Source organism: Peromyscus eremicus, chromosome 20 (genome assembly GCF_949786415.1).
Source record: "Peromyscus eremicus chromosome 20, PerEre_H2_v1, whole genome shotgun sequence".
In the NCBI taxonomy this organism is placed as follows: domain Eukaryota; kingdom Metazoa; phylum Chordata; class Mammalia; order Rodentia; family Cricetidae; genus Peromyscus; species Peromyscus eremicus.
The window spans coordinates 59700875-59719687 of record NC_081436.1 but is presented as its reverse complement, the minus strand read 5'-3'; the positions used below and the strand labels follow the sequence as shown (position 1 = coordinate 59719687).

At 44.1% G+C, this 18813-nt stretch overlaps 1 protein-coding gene across 1 annotated transcript in view; it reads right to left on the bottom strand.

The window, feature by feature from the left end:
* Dpys (dihydropyrimidinase) overlaps positions 1-18813 on the bottom strand; it is a 76398-nt gene that overhangs the window by 22226 nt on the left and 35359 nt on the right. The window contains exon 7 of the mRNA XM_059247027.1: positions 17382-17524. Coding sequence (XP_059103010.1) covers positions 17382-17524 — 143 coding nt within the window. The remainder of the gene's footprint in view (positions 1-17381; positions 17525-18813) is intronic.

Sequence of the window (18813 nt, the reverse complement as noted above, 5' to 3'; positions counted from 1 at the left end):
CGTAAAAGGTGCTCATTACCAGGGACCCCGAAGAGGATCTTCACAGAGAAGTTTCTAGGTAATCTTCCCCGAGGCCACAGTTCATGCTGTCCAGCTGATCACCTGAGAATCAAAGGATTCTAAAATATATTTGGATCACCCCAAAACTATTTAATGGCTCAGCCCACTGCAGTATCCAAGGGACATTCTGGTGGCACTGTGGTCAAAACAGCACCTGACTGACCTGTCAATGCAAGGACTGGAATGGCGCTGTGATTGACAAGCTGAACTGGGACCCTGGGCCTGCTGTTGATTTCCTAAGCTTTGTTTGCCTGTAGGAGTCCACATTCCCGGTTGTTTACTTTGGTATCTTCCTGCTAGCTTCTAACCCTCTTGTGCTGGCATTATTTTATCACGATGATGACTGCATTAGTGTTTCTTTCTGTTTTACTAGATGCTACACTCCGAATTGAAGACATTATTTCCAATTGAAGGTTGGTTGGTGCTATCATTACTGTATCTGCATTTTTATCAAAGAGAAAATCTACATATTACCAAGGTCAGAGGAGTTCCTTGCCCAAGGGGGTTTCTTATCTGCTCAATCAGATCCTAAGTTTAAAACCTGCCCCTTGATTTTGAGTGCAGTCATTACTCTCACGTGGCATTTACTTAATTATGGTCACAAATAAGCAACACTGTGTGAGAGCCAAAGTTACATTTTAAGTTTTAATTACTATGCCCAAGAGATCCAGGGAACAAAAATGTCTCTGATCTGTAAGCCCCTTGCCCCAGGACAGATAGTTCCTGAAATGCTGGAGGCTATTGTTCATGGGAGATAACAAGCCACATGTTTTCACTCCCCTAAACAGGTCTGTTTGACCCTTCTACAAACCCTTCCCATGGGCAGAGGTTCACAAACTGGAGGTATGTCAGGATGCCTGCTTGCCCCTGGTTGGACCTGATGGGAAATGCAATGAATTATGGGTTTTCTTTCTTAAGCCCTTGCCATACTTGACCTGCTATTTCCCAGGAACCTGGGTATGGACCTGGCCAGAGCCCATCGACCTGGCCGGTATTTAATTAAAGCTTGCTTCAAATTTGGCTTTAAACTGTGGTAGTGGTCTTATTCTTGATCGGTGGGATTAACAACTGTCCCTTCTTTTTAACTCCACTTCCAGTGTTTCATCAATTTCTTGAAGAGAGTTTCCCTGAGAGGGGAAAAAAAAAATCTCTAAAATGAGTGTCTTTCTCTCTCTCTCTCCCCTTTTCATGGCTTCTGAGGGTGTTTGTTTGTTGGCTACTGGAGATTGAGCCGGGAGCCTCCTGCACGTTATGTAAACATTCAACACTGGGCCATTCCCCAACTCTTCTATTTCTGTATTTTGAGACAGTCTCACTAGGTTGTCCAGGCTGGGCTTGTATTAAACTGAAAATTGTGGGGGAAACAAACAAACAAACAAACAAACCCAAATTCTCTATTGTCCAGTTAGAGCAATCTGTTTTGGGGTGTAACTCTCCCTAAGTCAGGATTTTAGAGAGCAACCCCTGCTGGCCTCTGAGGTCTCTTTTATGGAAGAGATAAAGTGTTTACAAGGACAAGAGAGTTGGCTGTTACATTATTAAAGAAATATAATGAAAGGGAATGAACAAGGGTGTTGTAGACTATTATTTTAAGATGTGTTATATTTGTTTATGCTGTGGAACATATGTTTGGTGATGCAAAGATGCATTTGTTTAACACTGTGAAGCTGTGTGACTGTGCCTGTCTAAAACACCTGATGGTCTAATAAAGAGCTGAACAGCCAATGGCAAGGCAGGAGAAAGGACAGGTAGGACTGGCAGACAGAGAGGATAAATGGAAGGAGAAATCTGGGAGGAAAAAAGAAGAGCAAGAGAACAAGGAGAGAAGGACACTTAGGGGCCAGCCACCCAGTCACACAGCCAAATCACCATGGAGTAAGAGTGAAAGTAAGATATACAGAAGTAAGAAAAGGAAAAAGCCCAGAGGCAAAAGATAGATGGGATAATTTAAGTTAAGAAAAGCTGGCAAGAAACAAGTCAAACTAAGGTCAGGCATTTATGATTAAGAATAAGCCTCCAAATGTATTTATTTGGTAGCTGGATGACAGGCCCCCCAAAAAACCAAAGAGCCAAAAAGAGTAAAGAGTAATTAAACATCAACAACATTTTGGCCCCCAATGTGGGGCCATAGAAAGCTGAACAACAACATAAGGGGCCGGTGTATCATGTAAATAGGGTCCCAAGTTTAGTGTAGGCTGAAAAACATGTTTGCAGTTTACATCAGATCCAAGAAACAGGAACTTATTCTTAACTACAAACACAAACCTTAACTTACAAGGAAGTAACACAGGACAAACAGGAGCTCATTCTTTAACTACAAACAGACACTTTACCTTGCAAGGTATATTGTTCCCGTTTTGGTATCACAAAACCTGCAGCTTGCTTCCCTCCTCCACCATGATGGACCCCTACTGCTCTGGAATCATAATCCCAAATAAACTCTTTTCTCTATAAATTCCTTCAGTCACACTACTTCACCACAGCGACAGAAAAGTAACTAATAAGCTTGTAAAGCCCATGTTTAGATCAACTCAAACTATCGCTTGAAAACATTCAATTGGGTGAGCTGCATCATAGAAACTCTTCTGTACTTAATTCAGCATTCAAAGCTCTTGGCTGTATGAGCAAGAGCAATCCTCCTCCCACTTCCTTGCTGTCTGTACCTCACCCTGTAGTGTCTTTATGACGTGTTCAGTGAACCTCCCCCACTCTCCTCATTGACTGGACTTCTTCATCACGGTAGTTTGTCTGCCCTCTGTTTGCAAACCTCGAGCCACCCTCAAGGAGTCTCTTGATCCAGTGCCCTTGCTTAAGCACAACCCAGCCTTGTGTGGAGCCACTGCAGATGAACCCAGCTCAGGATTATCATCTGCCTCTTTTTTTCTTTCCCACCAGTATTCAGTTCTTTCCTGTCTCTTGTACTAATATGAATGGTTCCATTTTTCCTTTTGAAATATTATTTGTCATTTCCCACATTTGTGTCTTGCCTGCCCCATTAACACACACCCTTTTTGACAACATATATTATACCTTGTATTTACGTCTCCCATGTGCTCAGAAATTTCTTATACATAGTAAGCCTACAATGAATCTATGTTCATAGGTAACTACAAGTATTGTCTTTTCCCCTGACATGTGGAACTCAGTAACCCTCTGTACCAAAATACTCCACTTAAAAAATATGGATAAATTGCCTTTTCATTATTTTTCCTTTGGGAGGCTTAATTTCTCTGAGATGCTTGGCAGAAGAGCAGAGCTGAGGGCAAAGTCAGGATATTTCCCGTTGAGAAAGAAAAGGGGGAGAAGATGAGGAGTCAGGCAGCGAGAAAATATAATGGCATAGTAAAGAAGCCACCTTTCAAAGAGTTGGAGAGACAAAGAGCACTACAAATGTAGAAAAACATCTAGAGAAGGATTCACAGGGCAGCTGGGAATTACAGTTCAAAAGACAGAGACTGAGAGATGTTTCCACTGTCTCCACTATGTATCGCCCACTCCTACTACATCTATGAAGTTTTGTTTCTTCCTTTGTGCCCTAGTCCCTAAGCTCCTGGGGTCTGTACTGTATTTTATTCACATCTGTACTCAGTGTGCTTGTTTGGGGATAGTTTAATGTTTTGGCCATATTGGGGATTGAACCTGGGACATCATGCATTAGAGGCAAATGCTTTCCCATGGAGCCACAGCAAAGCCATCAGCATCAGACAACAGGCAAAGAAACATGGACAGACATCCCATGCATAAGTGCCGCACTTAGCCCCAAGAGGGGAGGCCTAATTGACCCCCCTCCAGAAGGTGCTTTCTGTGGGCTCTAGACAGATGGAAAGCCTTCCACCATGTCCAAGGAGGCTCTGCAGCCCCAGGTACAGTACTAAAGGCAGGGTTGATGAACCAATGGAAAACTTCCTTCAGGCCACTTAATCACAGCATAAAAAGCAGTATTGATCTATTTGCCCCCCTGCCGAAGAGAAATCAAATTAGACAGAGGAAATTAGGCAACAGGTTTGATGCAACTCCAGTCACAGCTACAAACCTGCCCTGGCCCAACTCCTTCCCTAGCTGTCTCCTGTGTGTCTCTCTGGACAGACGCTGAGTAGCATGAAGTCTTTCAAACTGGAAAGTCAGCTGCCTTCTGGTGTCCAGAGAAGCCATGCTGCCAGCCGGATGTGCTCTGGGCTGGGGTCCAGGCGCCCTGGCAGATCTGCAGGGATCTGTGCCGTGTACCAGCCAAGGGAACTCTTATAACCAAGGACAGACATGCAGTCTGTTGCCCAGGAACACAGGGAAGAAGCCCTGACCTTGGAATCCCAGCTTATATGTGACCAGAGTCAGGAACTGAAGGGTCAGTGTGGATGCTTATTCAGAATGTGCATGTCTGTAATCATGACCTTGGTTCACAGAAAGCAGTCCCTTGTCTGTGTTCATGTGTCTCGAAAACGAGACAATATTTTGAGGATTAAGTGTTAGAACGACAAAAATAGATTCAGACTTGAGTCTAAAAGTGAGTTGCTTCCCCAGGCTTAGTTTCTGTGACTCTGGCTTGGTTGATATGGGCAGGTGGGAATTACAGTTCAAAAGACAGAGATTAAGAGATGTTTCCACTGTCTCCACTATGTATCACCCACTCCTACTACATCTATGAAGTTTTGTGCCTTCGTTTGTGCCCTAGTCCCTAAGCTCCTGGGGTCTGTACTGTATTTTATTCACATCTATACTCAGTGTGCTTGTTTGGGGATAGTTTAATTTTTGGCCATATTGGGGATTGAACCTGGGACATCACGCATTGGAGGCAAATGCTCTACCACGAAACCACAGCCTCGGCCTTTGCTTTTGGTTGTTTAAAATGGGGTCTGGCCATGTTGCCCGGTTGCTCAAACACCTCCTATGCCCAGCCTCCTAAGTAGCTGGACTATGGCTGTGCAACAGACATGGCAGCCTGGCTAACTATTTTTCTGATCAATAAAGCAACAAATAAAACCTCAGAGAATGTGCAGTGGAGCTATGGCAGTAAGGTATTCTGGGAGTAGATGCATGATTATGACAAGGATGATTGCTAAGTTAATGACTGTCTTTTTGTCTGTCTTTTTCTGCCCTCTACCATCAGCCATTACCTTTTCCCCTTTAATGTTAGAGATGTTTCAGTCATGCTCCACATTGACTGAAATGTGAGCCTTCCATACATTTTCTCAGTTCGCTTCAGCGTGGATGGCCTCCAGAAGTCTGTACAGGTTTAGGAGCCATGAGTCATGGTCAGAATCTGAGATTTCCTCCACAGGCTCATGTCTTGGATGTCTGTTTCCCAGTGGGTGGCACTATTTTAAGGGGGACTGTGGAACCTTTCGGTGCTGGGACCTGGCCTGGCTCACAGAAGTAGGTCAGTAGGGGTCCAGCCTTTAAAAGCTGTAGCTTGGCCCTGGTTCTTGCATTCTGCTCTCTGCCTTCTGCTCCACCATGAGGTAAACAGCTCCTGTCCGGACTGCTGCTGCTGTGAGCTGGAAGGCTTGGCCATTCGTTCCTCACCATGGTAACTGAGATTCAAACCAGGAGCCCAAACCAATCCTGTCTCTCTTGTTTTTGTCAAGAAGGTGATTACTATACTATGCCTGGGCATTTCTTATTGAACTATCACAGTTAGCCTTAACCCACTCTTCCAATGAAGAGAAATTTAGAAAACTTTAAAAAGAATCCAAACAGGAGTTGAGAAAAAAAAAAAAAAGCTACAACCTCTTTAGCAACCCTGCCTTCACAACTTGGGTGTAAAAAGGAGGGTAAGGTCTTATCACTTTGCCTTTCTTCTTTGTATATTAATCATTGGAAAGGGCCCAATCTACTGGTTTAAGCAATAGAATCAATGAGCAAAGGACAAAACAAAATATAATGTGGAAGAAGGAAAGTTCTGTTCAGAAAGAACCAGACTCTCAAGGAGTAAACCAACAGTGAGATGAAGCATTCTGCCTTCGGGGTCAGCTGAGCTCAGTCAACTTCACGAGTCTCTAAATCTTACCCAGGTCTTTGCGTCTAAACCAGAATTTCTCCAACCGCCGCGTGTGTCAGAGCCCCTTAAGGTATGTTGAAACACGACTGCTGGGCTCTGTTTCCGGAGCCCCTGAAGGAGCAGATGTGGGACAGGACTTAGGAACTCACACTCGAAACGAATCCCCAGTGGTGGCATGGCTAGTCCAGGGACCGCCTTTGGAAACCTCTCCTCTGCAAAAAGCAGGAGCAAATAAACAAAACAGAGTAAACAAAAGGCTTGAATTATGTATTTCGATGTCTTGTTCAAGCCATTAAAAAAACAAAAAAACAAAAACGACCTTTCTCTGAAATACTTAATTTCCAAATATCACTGCCCTGCGATCGTTTCCTGGAGGGAGTGGTACGTTTCTGCTGAGGCGGCACGCTGAGCAGAGGGTCCCTGGCGTTAATAGTCTGACCCACCCCTTGGCACGGCCCTGCATCCGGATGTAAAAGCCTCATTTTGAAGAAAAACCCTCCCCTTGTTCTCTCTCTCCATCTTTTCTCTCCATCGCCCCGAGGTGTGCACCCTTGACTCCCCCATTCCGCTCTTCTTTCTGTCTTTTCCTATCTTTCTCTTTATGAATTTATTATAATAGAGAGATAAAGAGAAAGGTAGGGAAAGAGGGAGACAGAGAGGAAGGGAGTGAGGAAGAGAGAGAGGGGGTCGAGGGTGCACACCTCATGGGAATGGAGAGAAAAAGCGGAAGAGAGAGAGGAAGGAGAGGGATTTTCCTTAAAATGGGGCTTTTCTGTCAGGATGCAGGGCGGGGCCGAGGGGCGGGTCAGAGTACCGACTTTGGTTTCCAAGGGGTGGGTCAGAATATTGACACCTGGGAGTCCCTGTAGGCAACAACATCAGATTTCCACTGCTCCCCATGAACCCTGCTGTGTTTCTCCATAACCTAGAGCCCAGGTTGTTAGGGTAACTAGCCGGAAGTAGGAGTTTCTCTGAGGCCTGCAAAAGGATGCAGTCTGGAAGAAGCCCCTGTAACAGACAAGCTGGTGATGCTCCCTAGCCTTTGGCTGTGGAACTCCGCAGCTTTAGGGATGATGACAGAAATGCCTGGGATTTCTTTCTTTCTTTCTTTCTTTCTTTCTTTCTTTCTTTCTTTCTTTCTTTCTTTCTTTCTTTCTTTCTTTCTTTCTTTCTTTCTTTCTTCCTTCCTTCCTTCCTTCCTTCCTTCCTTCCTTCCTTCCTTTCTTTCTCTCTCTCTTTCTTTCTTTCTTTCTTTCTTAACTCCAAGGGGGGAAAAACTGCAAAATGTGGATCTTGAGATGGGTCCAAGAGCTGTTAAACAAAGCTCAAAAGGAAAACAAAATAAAACCACAAACAAACAAACAAAAACATTTAGAAGCACATATTTGTTCACCGGTCTGAGGGCACTAAAATCTCCTTCATTCACTCAACAAATAATTATTGAGCTCCCGTATTTTCCCGGAACTGCAGCGGGATGGAGGCCAGTATGGAGACAAGAAAACACGAATGTGTACTGGGCAGGGAGGATAACAAGACAAGTGTTCATTCACCCCCTTCTGCGGCCTCTGTTTGGGGCTGATGTGTTTTATTTTAGTGCTGAACATAAACTCTGCACAGGAAAACGCTCGGGACAGGGTGGGTCTCTGTGACTCCTGGCTAAGTTGTGTTTCCTTCAGCACACGGCGAAGAGTACAGCTAGCAAAGTCCTCAGATCATTTCTAGTTCACGTGAAAGGTTCAGCTGCACAAGAACACACTGAAATAAACAATGTGCAGTGAATAGCGGTTGATAATTTACCCATGTGTGCATGCGTGTGTGTGTGTGTGTGTGTGTGTGTGTGTGTGTGTGTGTGTGTGAAACTTTTGTTTCATGCAGTACAAACTTCTTTTTAAGCAACTGCCTTCTGAAGGCCTTAAAATAATCCTAGGTAGTGTGTTTGAGCGGCTTCCCTGGAACTAATCTTAAAGAGGTCAGCTCTTGGGGACACCGAAGAATTCTGATTTCATCGGGCTGTCTTAGCCAGGAGGACCCAGCAATCTTCTCAGTTTTAGCCTATCTTGGTGAAAGCTGAAGGTGTCTATGAAAGGTGAGCTGTCTTACGTGAAATAGCATTCTCCAGTCCCTGCCTGGGTGAAGTCATCACACAACCGAGTTCTGAATCACAACTCTGGCTAGGTACAGCTCCCACTTATTCAACAACTGACCCCCTGCTGATGAGTGAGCACTGCTGTGGACCAAGTGCTTCCAGCATCACTTACATGCCCAGGAGGATTTGTGTACAGGGTCCTAAGCCCAGCAGGGTGGCCGACAACAACAACAACAACAACAACAACAACAACAACAACAACATTAATGCTGTTTTAAGCCAAGCAGCATTCCCAATGTCACACCCAGCTCAGAAAAGGCAAAGAAGTTGTTTAGCCTCCAGTCTTTCTAATGAGGAGGTTTTACCAGAAAGGTTTTTTTCTTTCTCCCACCACATTATTACTTCCACATTTGCCTGGATAGTGGGCTGGATTTTGTGTGGCTTAACAATTAAAAACAAACAAACAAACAAACAAACAAACAAACAAACAAAAAACAAGCCAGGTGGTGGTGGCGCACGTCTTTAATCCCAGCACTCGGCAGAGCCAGGTGGATCTCTGTGAGTTCGAGGCCAGCCTGGTCTACAGAGCAAGATCCAGGAAAGGCACCAAAACTACACAGAGAAACCCTGTCTCGAAAAACCAAAAAACAAAACAAAACAACAAAACAAAACCCTCACACCTCAACATACATCACTATAAATTATCATTTGCTAAGAAGCTGTCCCAGGAACCATGTGCATCTGTAGTAACAAGTGTGTGGAGGACGGCCCTGCAGACATGCAAGAACACAAGCAGGCCCCCTAGCAGTGCCCAACACCATGCTGTCTCCATGACAACACAGCAAGGTGCCCCCCACCCTTGCTCCTACTTAGGCACCTACACGAGCCCCATGTGCCCACTCCCCGTCCCTTCCCATGTGTGCTGGGATAACATGAGCTCGGGAGAGGAGCTCCTCATAGATTCTCTTAGCAACAGGCATGGAAAGCGGTCTTTATGCTGACCAGCTTTTCAAACCAGAATCACCGATTGCTGGGCTGCTGTGTGTGTGTGTGTGTGTGTGTGTGTGTGTGTGTGTGTGTGTATGTATGTGTGTGTATAGAGGGAGAAGAGAGGATTATGGTTCTGAAATTAGATGGCACACAGTGCGCCACTTCAAGGAAAATGCCCAGTAGCTTCTTTAAAGTGCCCCCTGATGACATGGCAGGAGTCACACACCCTAGGCACCACTGAGTCTCGTTGCTATTCACTGCCCATTGCTTCATTTCCCCTAAAATCCCCGCTCACTAGGGTGGAAAGCATTCCTCTCCAGCTCAGTTTCCTACAAAGCTCCCCAGTAGATGCCAGGGGCATATTCACAATCTTCAAGTCGCTGCTCTTCCCCGAATATAAAGTTCAATTCGTTTATCTCCATCTTCCATGAGAAAGGGAAGGAAATTAAGCGGGAGAGGCAGCACAGTGCCTTCAAGGATCGTGTATTCAGGGTCAAAGCTTGCTGTAATTGTGTTTTTTAAAAAAAATAATAAACCCAAAATAACTGGAAACAAAAATATGCCTCCTCTGCAGCATACAGAGCAGCTAGAAGTCTTCATCAAATGTTTCAGTGCACACGGTAGTCAGCTGTGTGCCTGTGTGCCTGAGATGCTGTGAGATACCCTGTCGCTCATAAATACTGAAAGGGGACAGTTGCCATGGTAACTAAGTGCTCTTTAATGAATGCCGAAGAACGGGAGCTCAGAGGATAGCCTTCAATTGCCTGAGCATGAGTTACTGCTGCTCCTGCAGGCCTCCAAGCAGCTTACATGCCCTTCTCCCTAATCAGATTTTTAACAGGTTGGCCACTTCCGCTGATCTCTGTTTTGACCATATGACACCATAAGAGTCTGTCTCCATACCATATGAAAATCACACTCCTGATTTCTTCCTCATAATCGAAGAACCAGAATATTCTACAAAAATAGGTCAAACAACCAGATAAGGACTGTGTCCTTAGATTTACAGCTTTGACCTGAGTAGTGAAGCGTTAGGACATATACTCCTGTCACAAGGGATAGACATTGGCTCAATGAGCTGTCAAGCTGAATACAGGGAACGCTTCATTTTCAAAATAAAAGGTTGATGCTCTTTTGCACTATCTCTCTCTTTTTTTTTAATATATTATTGTGCAATGACACAGAAGAAGTATTGCAGTTGATTTTGTAGGAACTTTTTTACAGGCCAGTTATGTCTGAGGTAATCAATCTCTCACGGGAATATCTAACCCTTGCCCTCACACACCCACTCCAATCCTCTCTCACTATCCATCACTGCGAGCCAAATGCCTCACTCTGGAGGCATGCAGCTTCTTTATAGACTTACAAAGCAAGAAAGGAAAGAGAAAAGTACGGATTCCCTGCTTTTCTTTCTACTGATCTCCCTTGGTGCCTTTAGTAAAGCTCATTTTTAATGGCAGCAGATAATGTGACAAGCACACTTATTTCAACATGCCATTAATAACCAACCCAAAACAAGCGGAAGCATCTAGGTACCAGGACGTCCCCAGATCATTAGCAAATGCACCCCCACCCAGGAGAGACTGCCCTGGGCTTATGTAATCAGCAGCTCAGATGGCCCAGTGTGGGCTGTGGGCGCCCCCTTCAGGATACAGGGCTCAATGCACATTGCTGTCATCTGCAATAACTAATCAATGCCGGCAAACATTTTTGCTAAAACCATTTGAGGAATTGTGCAGGAAAACATCGAGTGTCTAATGATAGGATCAAACAGAAAGCATACACAACATGTGGTGGTAGGTAAAATCACATTCATAGGATAAAGGGGGGTATTTTCTTGCAAGACAGAGTATCACCTTTCTGACCAGTCCATTTCTTCCCTTGATTAAATCACGCTTTTCCCAAGGTTAACTTTGTGAAAAATCACCTCACTCTATGGCAAATGAGGCAGTCTGAGACGGCCTCATCTTCCCTTTCTCTGCAGCCTGGACGGCCTTCTCTCTCAGACAGTCCTCAGCTTTAATGGTTTCACTCCGGACTCCTCCCTGGGTGCCTCAGTTTACTTTGCTTGTGCTTCAGTCTTGACTCTCAGGACGAATGGCTTACCCACCCTTATGTCATGCGATGTTACGCCCCTGTCTGCTCTCACACAGGATCTCTATGCTTTGAACTTCTATGACATCACACTTTTGCCTCTCATACGATATCCTAAGCACTTCTTTTCTGAGACTGAGACTATTCCAGTTTATATCTCCTCTCCATGGACTGACCCTGTACATCCTCGGCTCTCAGAGCCTGACTCCCAAGGGGAAATGGCTCAGAGTGAATTTGTGAGCACACAAAAGCCGTTCTCTTCTAGCCCATCTACTTCTGCTGAACAAACCGCTCTCAACACGAAAGTCAAAAGGTTGCTTCAAGAGAACGAAAGGGTAAAATGGGGCACCCTTCTGCACTTAGAAAACCTTATTTTTACTGGTATTTGTCTGCATCCCTTCATTCTTTAGTAAGTTAAGAGCCCAAGTGAGGGATGCTACCCCTGACTTCCTCCAGGCCACAGCTGTAGCTGAAGGCAATCTTCCCAGGGTCCCTGGAGCCACCGCCTCGTCACAGCAGCCCCCTGGGCAGTGTGGAAGGTTACCACCGTCGTCCACTTCGCTCAGCAGCTTTCGCTGAGATTCTACTCTGGGCTGAGCTGGACCAAGCCTTGGTTTTAAAGTATCAGTTCAAACAGAAGTCTAGAGCACAACACCTCACTCTTTAAGCTAGGGTTGCGTGCAGCAACTTCCTCTCCTGAGGACGCAGAGGACGCAGAGGACGCAGAGGACGCAGGACTCTAGGGAAACTCGGCAAAGACTGCCTCAGCCAGGAACCCCAGCTCAGCCCCGGCCTTGTGGCATCACATCACCTCATTTACTCTTTATGGCTTATGGAAAGGAAGACTTGGCTTTTGAATTATTCTTTCCCCAAACCTGAGCTAGTAAGGGTAAAACATCGGGAGGAAAAACACAATAGAGAGACATTCTCCAAGATACTTGAGCATCATTCCTCAAAAACAGCAAAGCAATGAGAAATGAAGGGGGAAACTGCCACACCTCAGACCAGCCTCAGGACACACATGGACTAAAAGTAATATGGGATCCTGGGTGAGATTCTGGAGCAGAAATGGATGCTGGGTAAGCGCTAAGCAAGCCTGAATGAAGAACAGGCTCTAACAACCAGTATCAGCTCATTAACTGTGACAACCATGCCATTCTGTCAGGTAATAATAGTGGAGAAGAGCTGGGGGGCTCAGAGGGGTCCTCTCCACCATCACTGTGACTCCTTATTCCTTTTTTAAAATGCACCTACACCTCAAGAATATAGCAAAGGTTCAGAAAGTGATGCAAGACCATGGTGCAGCATTGTGAGCCGGTGTGCAGGATCACTAGGATTCAGGGTGCAGGGTGGGGAGAGGTAGGCAGCGACGATGGTGACCATTCTCCACCTTGAAGGACAGCAGAAAGCTGTGGATGATGAGTGCAGAGAGGCTAAGAATACTGTGGTGCATTAGAAATGTTCCAGTTGAGGTCATCTGCATAAACTTTGGTTGGAACAGAGAGCCCAACTGAGTACCTTTCTCACAATAAGCAGGCCAAGAATAGAGAAAGCGGGTGTTGTCATCGACCCAGATACACAGCGTGGTTTCTCCCTTTAAATGCGAACTATGAAAAACACTCTTTCTCATTGTTTAAATGTTCATCTAATCCTTCATCCCATGAAGCCTCCCCCTCAACAACCCCCTCTCACTTTTCTCCACACTCTACAAATTTCATGTAAGTGCAAAATATTACTATGATGAATTAGAGAAAAATCGGACAGATTTAAAAAGTCAGGTTCCAAAGGGGACTCAGCTCGTTCATTAGCCTGATGGTATTTTTCTACCTGTGATCGGATAACAGAGGCAGAGAAAATGAGAAGCTCTGTAGGTTTCTGAGAGGATGTGGGCATCAGCACAATGGAACCCCTTGGTTCACCTGCCTGCTTGGTCAACACAGGCAAATTAGCCGAAATACCGGGCAAAGTAAATCACAGCCAAAGTAGAAACGGGTAAGGTCACAATAACAACGTATGCTAATTGCACCCCCCTCCCCCCCTCATTTTTTTAGCAGGCTGATTTTAAACTCATTATATATCCCAAGACGACCTTGAGTTTCTGATTCTCCTGTCTCCATCTCCCAAGTTCTGGAATTACAGGTATGTGACATCACATCTGGTTTATGCAGTGCTGGGACTTGAACCTGCGGATTCCTACATAAAACAAGCACCCTATAAGGGCAATCTTAGCTTACAAAATATGTTTACATATGTCGGTTCATGGTAATCTTGTGGTAGATGTAGTCATTTTTAGTTACCTTGTTTTGTAAAAGAGGAGCAGACATACAATGACCTACTTTCTTCTGCTCTTTATGTGGTGTGCAGGGTGTCAGGGATGGAGCCCAGAACTTCAGCAAGCTCTCTGCCACTGAGCTCTGCAGAGACTTTAAGTGGCCCTTGCTGGACCTCAGGTCTAGTGCCAGTCGCACAGGCCTGTGCTGGTTTTCATTATTTCTGGCCCTGGGGTATTTATGATGAGCAGACCTGGAGCGAAAGCATGAGAGTTCTTGGTCGTGCTAAAGGATACGTGCTATACTAATGAAGACGTAGCACTCAAAATTAAAGGCTGAATACATATATTCAATACCAAAAAAGATTTTAGATATTTAGCTTTCTTTCGTCATTATTATATAAAGAGCAGTTGTTATGTAAAAAAAAAAAATGGTAAAGAACAAACAGGGAAGACGAACACCTGAATAGTTATGCCTAACCGGTTATGAATAAACGCCTATGTAGTATAGAAAGCCACCTTTGAGTTTGACCTTATATTAGTCATTCTTAGACTGAGCAGAGGGAAATGAAGTAAGTAACATATAGACGATAAAAAAAAATAGCCACACATCTGGATCATTATGCACTGTGCTGAAGCAAGTAACTAGAAGAGGAGAGACAAGAGTGTTACAGAGATTAGTAACTGGAGCTTGGGAGAAAGTGATTTAAATCTGTATAGCCTAAGGCATGACTCAGGGGACATAATCACAGCCTATAAATACCCTCCAAGCAGCAAAATGTGGAAAAGAAAGCGAGGGAATTAGTCACAACCTTGCATTCCGGTCATTTCTCTTTGTCCAGTTGTCTGAGGAAGACAACACTTTGTACCTGAGCTGATGTGATCCGCAGAACTCAAACAGCCAAGGACTCTCAACTCCGGCCCTGCTGGAGTCACCCAGGTGGAGGCTTAAAAAAGAGGGCCCCAACAACTCAGAACAAATTCTATGGCATTTTAGAGGTTCCTTGTTTCGTAATTCTTTGTCTGGATGTCTCCTTTCTTTTTCTTCCCTCCTTTTATCCCCCCTCCCTCCCTCCTTCCTTCCTTTTTTCCCCTTCCAGGTCTTTTGTACATATATTATGGCCTCCAGCATTGTGTTTTTATGGGTTTTATGTGTGTGTGAATGTGTCTCTGCATCTTTGTGTTTCTTGTGCTTTTTTGGAGGTGAGAGGGTGTTACTATTTTGATCCGCCCCTTGAATCCTCACCCCTTGAGCCCTCCCTGCATCCTGGTCCTGATCTAAAGGAAAAACCCCCTCCCCTTCCTCCCTCTCATCCACACTCTCTCTCTATTCCCAGGAGGTGTGTGCCTGAGGCCTCTCTCTCTCTCTCTCTCTCTCTCTCTCTCTCTCTCTCTCTCTCTCTCCCTCCCCCCTTTATCTCTCTTCTCTCTCTCTTTCCTATCTTTCTCTTCATCTCTCTATTATAATAAACTCTCTATGTGGATGCAATGCCTGGGTGTAAATGACTTTCCCCCATCTGCCCAGCGTGTTTCCCTCAGGCATGAGCCCTGGTCTGGACAGCCTTGGGTCCCCCCACATGCATAATTCACTTGGGGGGGGCTCCCTTTCTCCTGGTAGTTTGTTTGCTTCCCACTACTCCAGCTTCTTTGTTTTTATTTTATCTTATTTTATTATTATTTTTAAACGCCTGTGTGGATTCTAATGAGAGCGTGAGATAAAAGGGTGTGGATTTAGGTGGGTGGGGAATGGGGGATCTGGGAGAGGAAACCATAATTAGAATATATAATATGGAGAAATCTAAATCTATTTTCAATTAAAAAAATGGAATGACTTGCAAAAAAAAAAAAAGTAAAAAGAAGAGCCATAGAGGACTAGACTGTGATGGTGCACACCTTTAGTCCCAGCACTTGGGAGGCAGAGGCAGGCGGATCTCTGTGAGTTCAAGGCCAACCTGGTCTATAAAGCAAGTTCTAGGACAGCCAGGGCTACATAGAGAAACCATGTCTCAATCCCACCACCCTCAACAAAAGAAGAAGGAGGAGGAGGAGGAAGAGGAGAAGAGGAAGGAGAAGAGGTATGGAAGTGGCCTCTTGGTGCTCTCCGTGGGGTTAGGAAGTAGATCGGAGAGTTTCATAGCTCAACAGAACATCTTTCATTTCCTTCCACTCTGACACAGAAAAACACAGAACAGCATTAAACTGCCCCCTCTCCATTGGATAAAAGAACTAGAACATGAAGAATGAAGTATTAAACACAGGTGTGTAAGTCAAAGCCGTGGACTCACAGCCCGCAGGTAAACCTCACACACTGTTCACAGTTTTCTCATCACCATTCTTGGTCTTAGACATCAAAGTATCTTTGGCCCCACTGACTTGCACAAACTACTACTAATTATCATCCTGATGACTCAAACGGGATTCATCGCTCTCCACATAGTCCTTCCATCAGAGAAGAACGTTGAGAATTTCTGGGTTTTCTAATTAAACCTTGTGATCTTCATAAGCCACAAGGTATTTCAAAAGACCTACCTGGTTCCAGCCTTGGAGCAATGGCCTAAATTGCAGACCACTACTGGGCAGTAGCAGCCCCTGCAGAGCTTACAGAATCAGGAGTTCTCCAACCTGCAGCCAACCCAGGTCATCCAGAGTCCAGAAAGACAAGCAATGTTTTCCCACTCCCATTCCCAGACTAGTAGAAAGCCTGTCTACATGTAGCTTTATCAGGTATTGATTCTTTAAATGTAAATCTGTGTTAATACAGCAGCAAAGGCCCTGTTATCTCAGGGTATTTCCTGACCTAAGGTTCTCACACAGCTTTTTATTGCTTTGCATGAATTTGAAAGCAGCAAGGTGTAATGCTGGAGTGTTGGCCAAAGGCTACCTGCTGTGACCATGGCCTGCCAATCCCACGACCTGGTCCCTAGGTAGGAACAATGAGTGTCCTGAGGATAGTGCCAACCACAAAAAGACCATCTGGGGCTTGTTTCTAGGCTCTCAGCCATAGTAGCTTCCTTCATGTTCCAAATTCCAAATGGCCATCTTTTTCCCAGAAGGTGGCCCAAGGGCACTTCTGTTGAAGCTCTGTAACAATACCGCTTCCCAGAAACTGTGCTCTTTTAGTAACTATGGTAGAAACAAACATACTAGACCTTGCATAAATGCCATGTAGTGAAGACAGAGGCCCATGAAATTCCCGTGTATGCACACAAAATGTTGAAGTGTGTGACATTGCCTTCCTTACCAGTGTTTAGCACAAGCACAAACAAGCAAGCAAGTGCTGTTGAGGACAACGTTCTACAGGAAGAATTCAGCAGAAACTCAACCTCCATCAAATGCTTTTTTGATTTGGTGGAATTTGTCGGACCCACAATATTAACATAGAATTATGGAAATTGAGAACAAAGGGCTTAAGCTTTCTGGGAATGACAGGCTGAGTCTGAGCTCATCTGGAAAGTTTGGCTAACTAAAAGTGATGTCTTTTGTGCTGGAATCTTTCTATCTAAAAGTGTTTAAAAGGCTGTGATTATTTTGAGTTTCCAATTCAGCTCTTTTCAAATTAAGCCTTTTATTTTCTTCAGGGCTCCGCACATTCCCTCCGTGTGAACTCGGGCACTTGCCAGGCACCGGAATGGCAAATTCATATTGGTTTTCTCAACATATCCATTCCTAGCGAGTTCTACACAGCTTTTGGACCCTCCATGCCAAGAAAAACAAAGAAACATTTGTACATCAAAACCTTTATCTTGTGCACAGGCTTAGAATTCCCTGAGCACAGCGAAATAAATCACCTATTAAGCAAAGGCTGGTAACAGCCCAGGCAAAGTTTCTTTGCAAGCTAGTGCCTTTCTTCCAGGGTAAAACCAGGTAATGCAGGATCTCAGACTTACCTTGTGGCTTCTGGGTCCCAGATCACAATGTCAGCATCTGAGCCGACAGCTATCCTTCCTTTTTTTGGATAAAGATTAAAGATTTTGGCTGCATTTGTGCTGGTAACTGCCACAAATCTGTTTTCATCCATTTTACCACTGTGCTGTAAACCAATTCAAAGAAGATGCATTTGCTGTGATGATCAAACACTTAAGCCTCCTCTGGGGATCAAAGTGAACGACTTATATCTATTAACCCAAACAGAAAGACATCTCTATTAACCCAACTAGAACTGTATCCCATTTCTTGCATCAAGGAGCTACATCTGTGCATGCTCAGTATAAACCAGCTGCATCATCACTGATGAAGATGATGGCACATAGAAGCCTGAAGATGACTTTTCAAAAATCCCATCACATTAAAAGACAAACCTTGTACTTCCTCAACATCTACCCCCATCACCCAAGATTACTACCCACAATGGTATAAATACTGACACCGCCATTTTCCATTCCCATTTAAAGCTTTCTGCTAGCACCTACAATACTTATGATCTGCCTTATTTATTGCAGACCTAAGATTTGTGAAATGATCATGTAAATATTAGATAAAATACCAAATACTCAAAAGAAAATAGGTTATGATGCCTATAAATTAGGTGACAATGCCTTGAGAAGATAAAAGATAAGCATAAGAGGTACAATTTTGTTCAATTTAAATTTATGTGAAACAGAAATGTTGGAAAGTCTATTTTAAGAAATTTTAATATAGAACCCTTATAGGGCTTATATATGTATATGGAAAGACTTTTTCTAAGATTTATTTAATTATTTATAATAATCCCAGAAGTAAATCATCTTACTGTTTCAGAAAATTATACAGTTTCATACATGTTAGGGAAATACTCAACTATTTTAAAGATCATATTTAAAGATGTATGTAACTATACCTTTATGTATGATGGGAACTCTAATGGATTATGAAAATCTGCTGTTTTAAAGATATTTACTGTAACAACACAAGTTTAAGGAGGAAAGTTGGATTATAATCTAGAATATTTAAGCAAGGAGAAAGAGGGGGAGTCATCGGGGATGTTAGAGGTAGGAGTAGATGGAGAAAGGGGGGGTCAACAGAAGTTAGAACTAGAGAGAGGTTTTGAAGACCCTGGCACTAAACTGATTGCTTCTACACTGCCGTTTGGTCATGGACAACACCGAAGTGCTTTGGAGAAGGAAACAACATGAACAGAGCTTCATTATGAGCGGCAACTCCAGGTTAGAACAGCCGGAACAATTGGTCCCTGGGAATAAGGAAAGCAGCTTTGAGACTATAAGAATGGTCCAAACAAAATGTGAGCCTCCATTAGACGGTATCCATGAACGTAGAAATGAGGAGGCATTCTGAAAACAAAATCAATGGGACTCCGTGAATAACGAGTGCGCTGATTAGTTT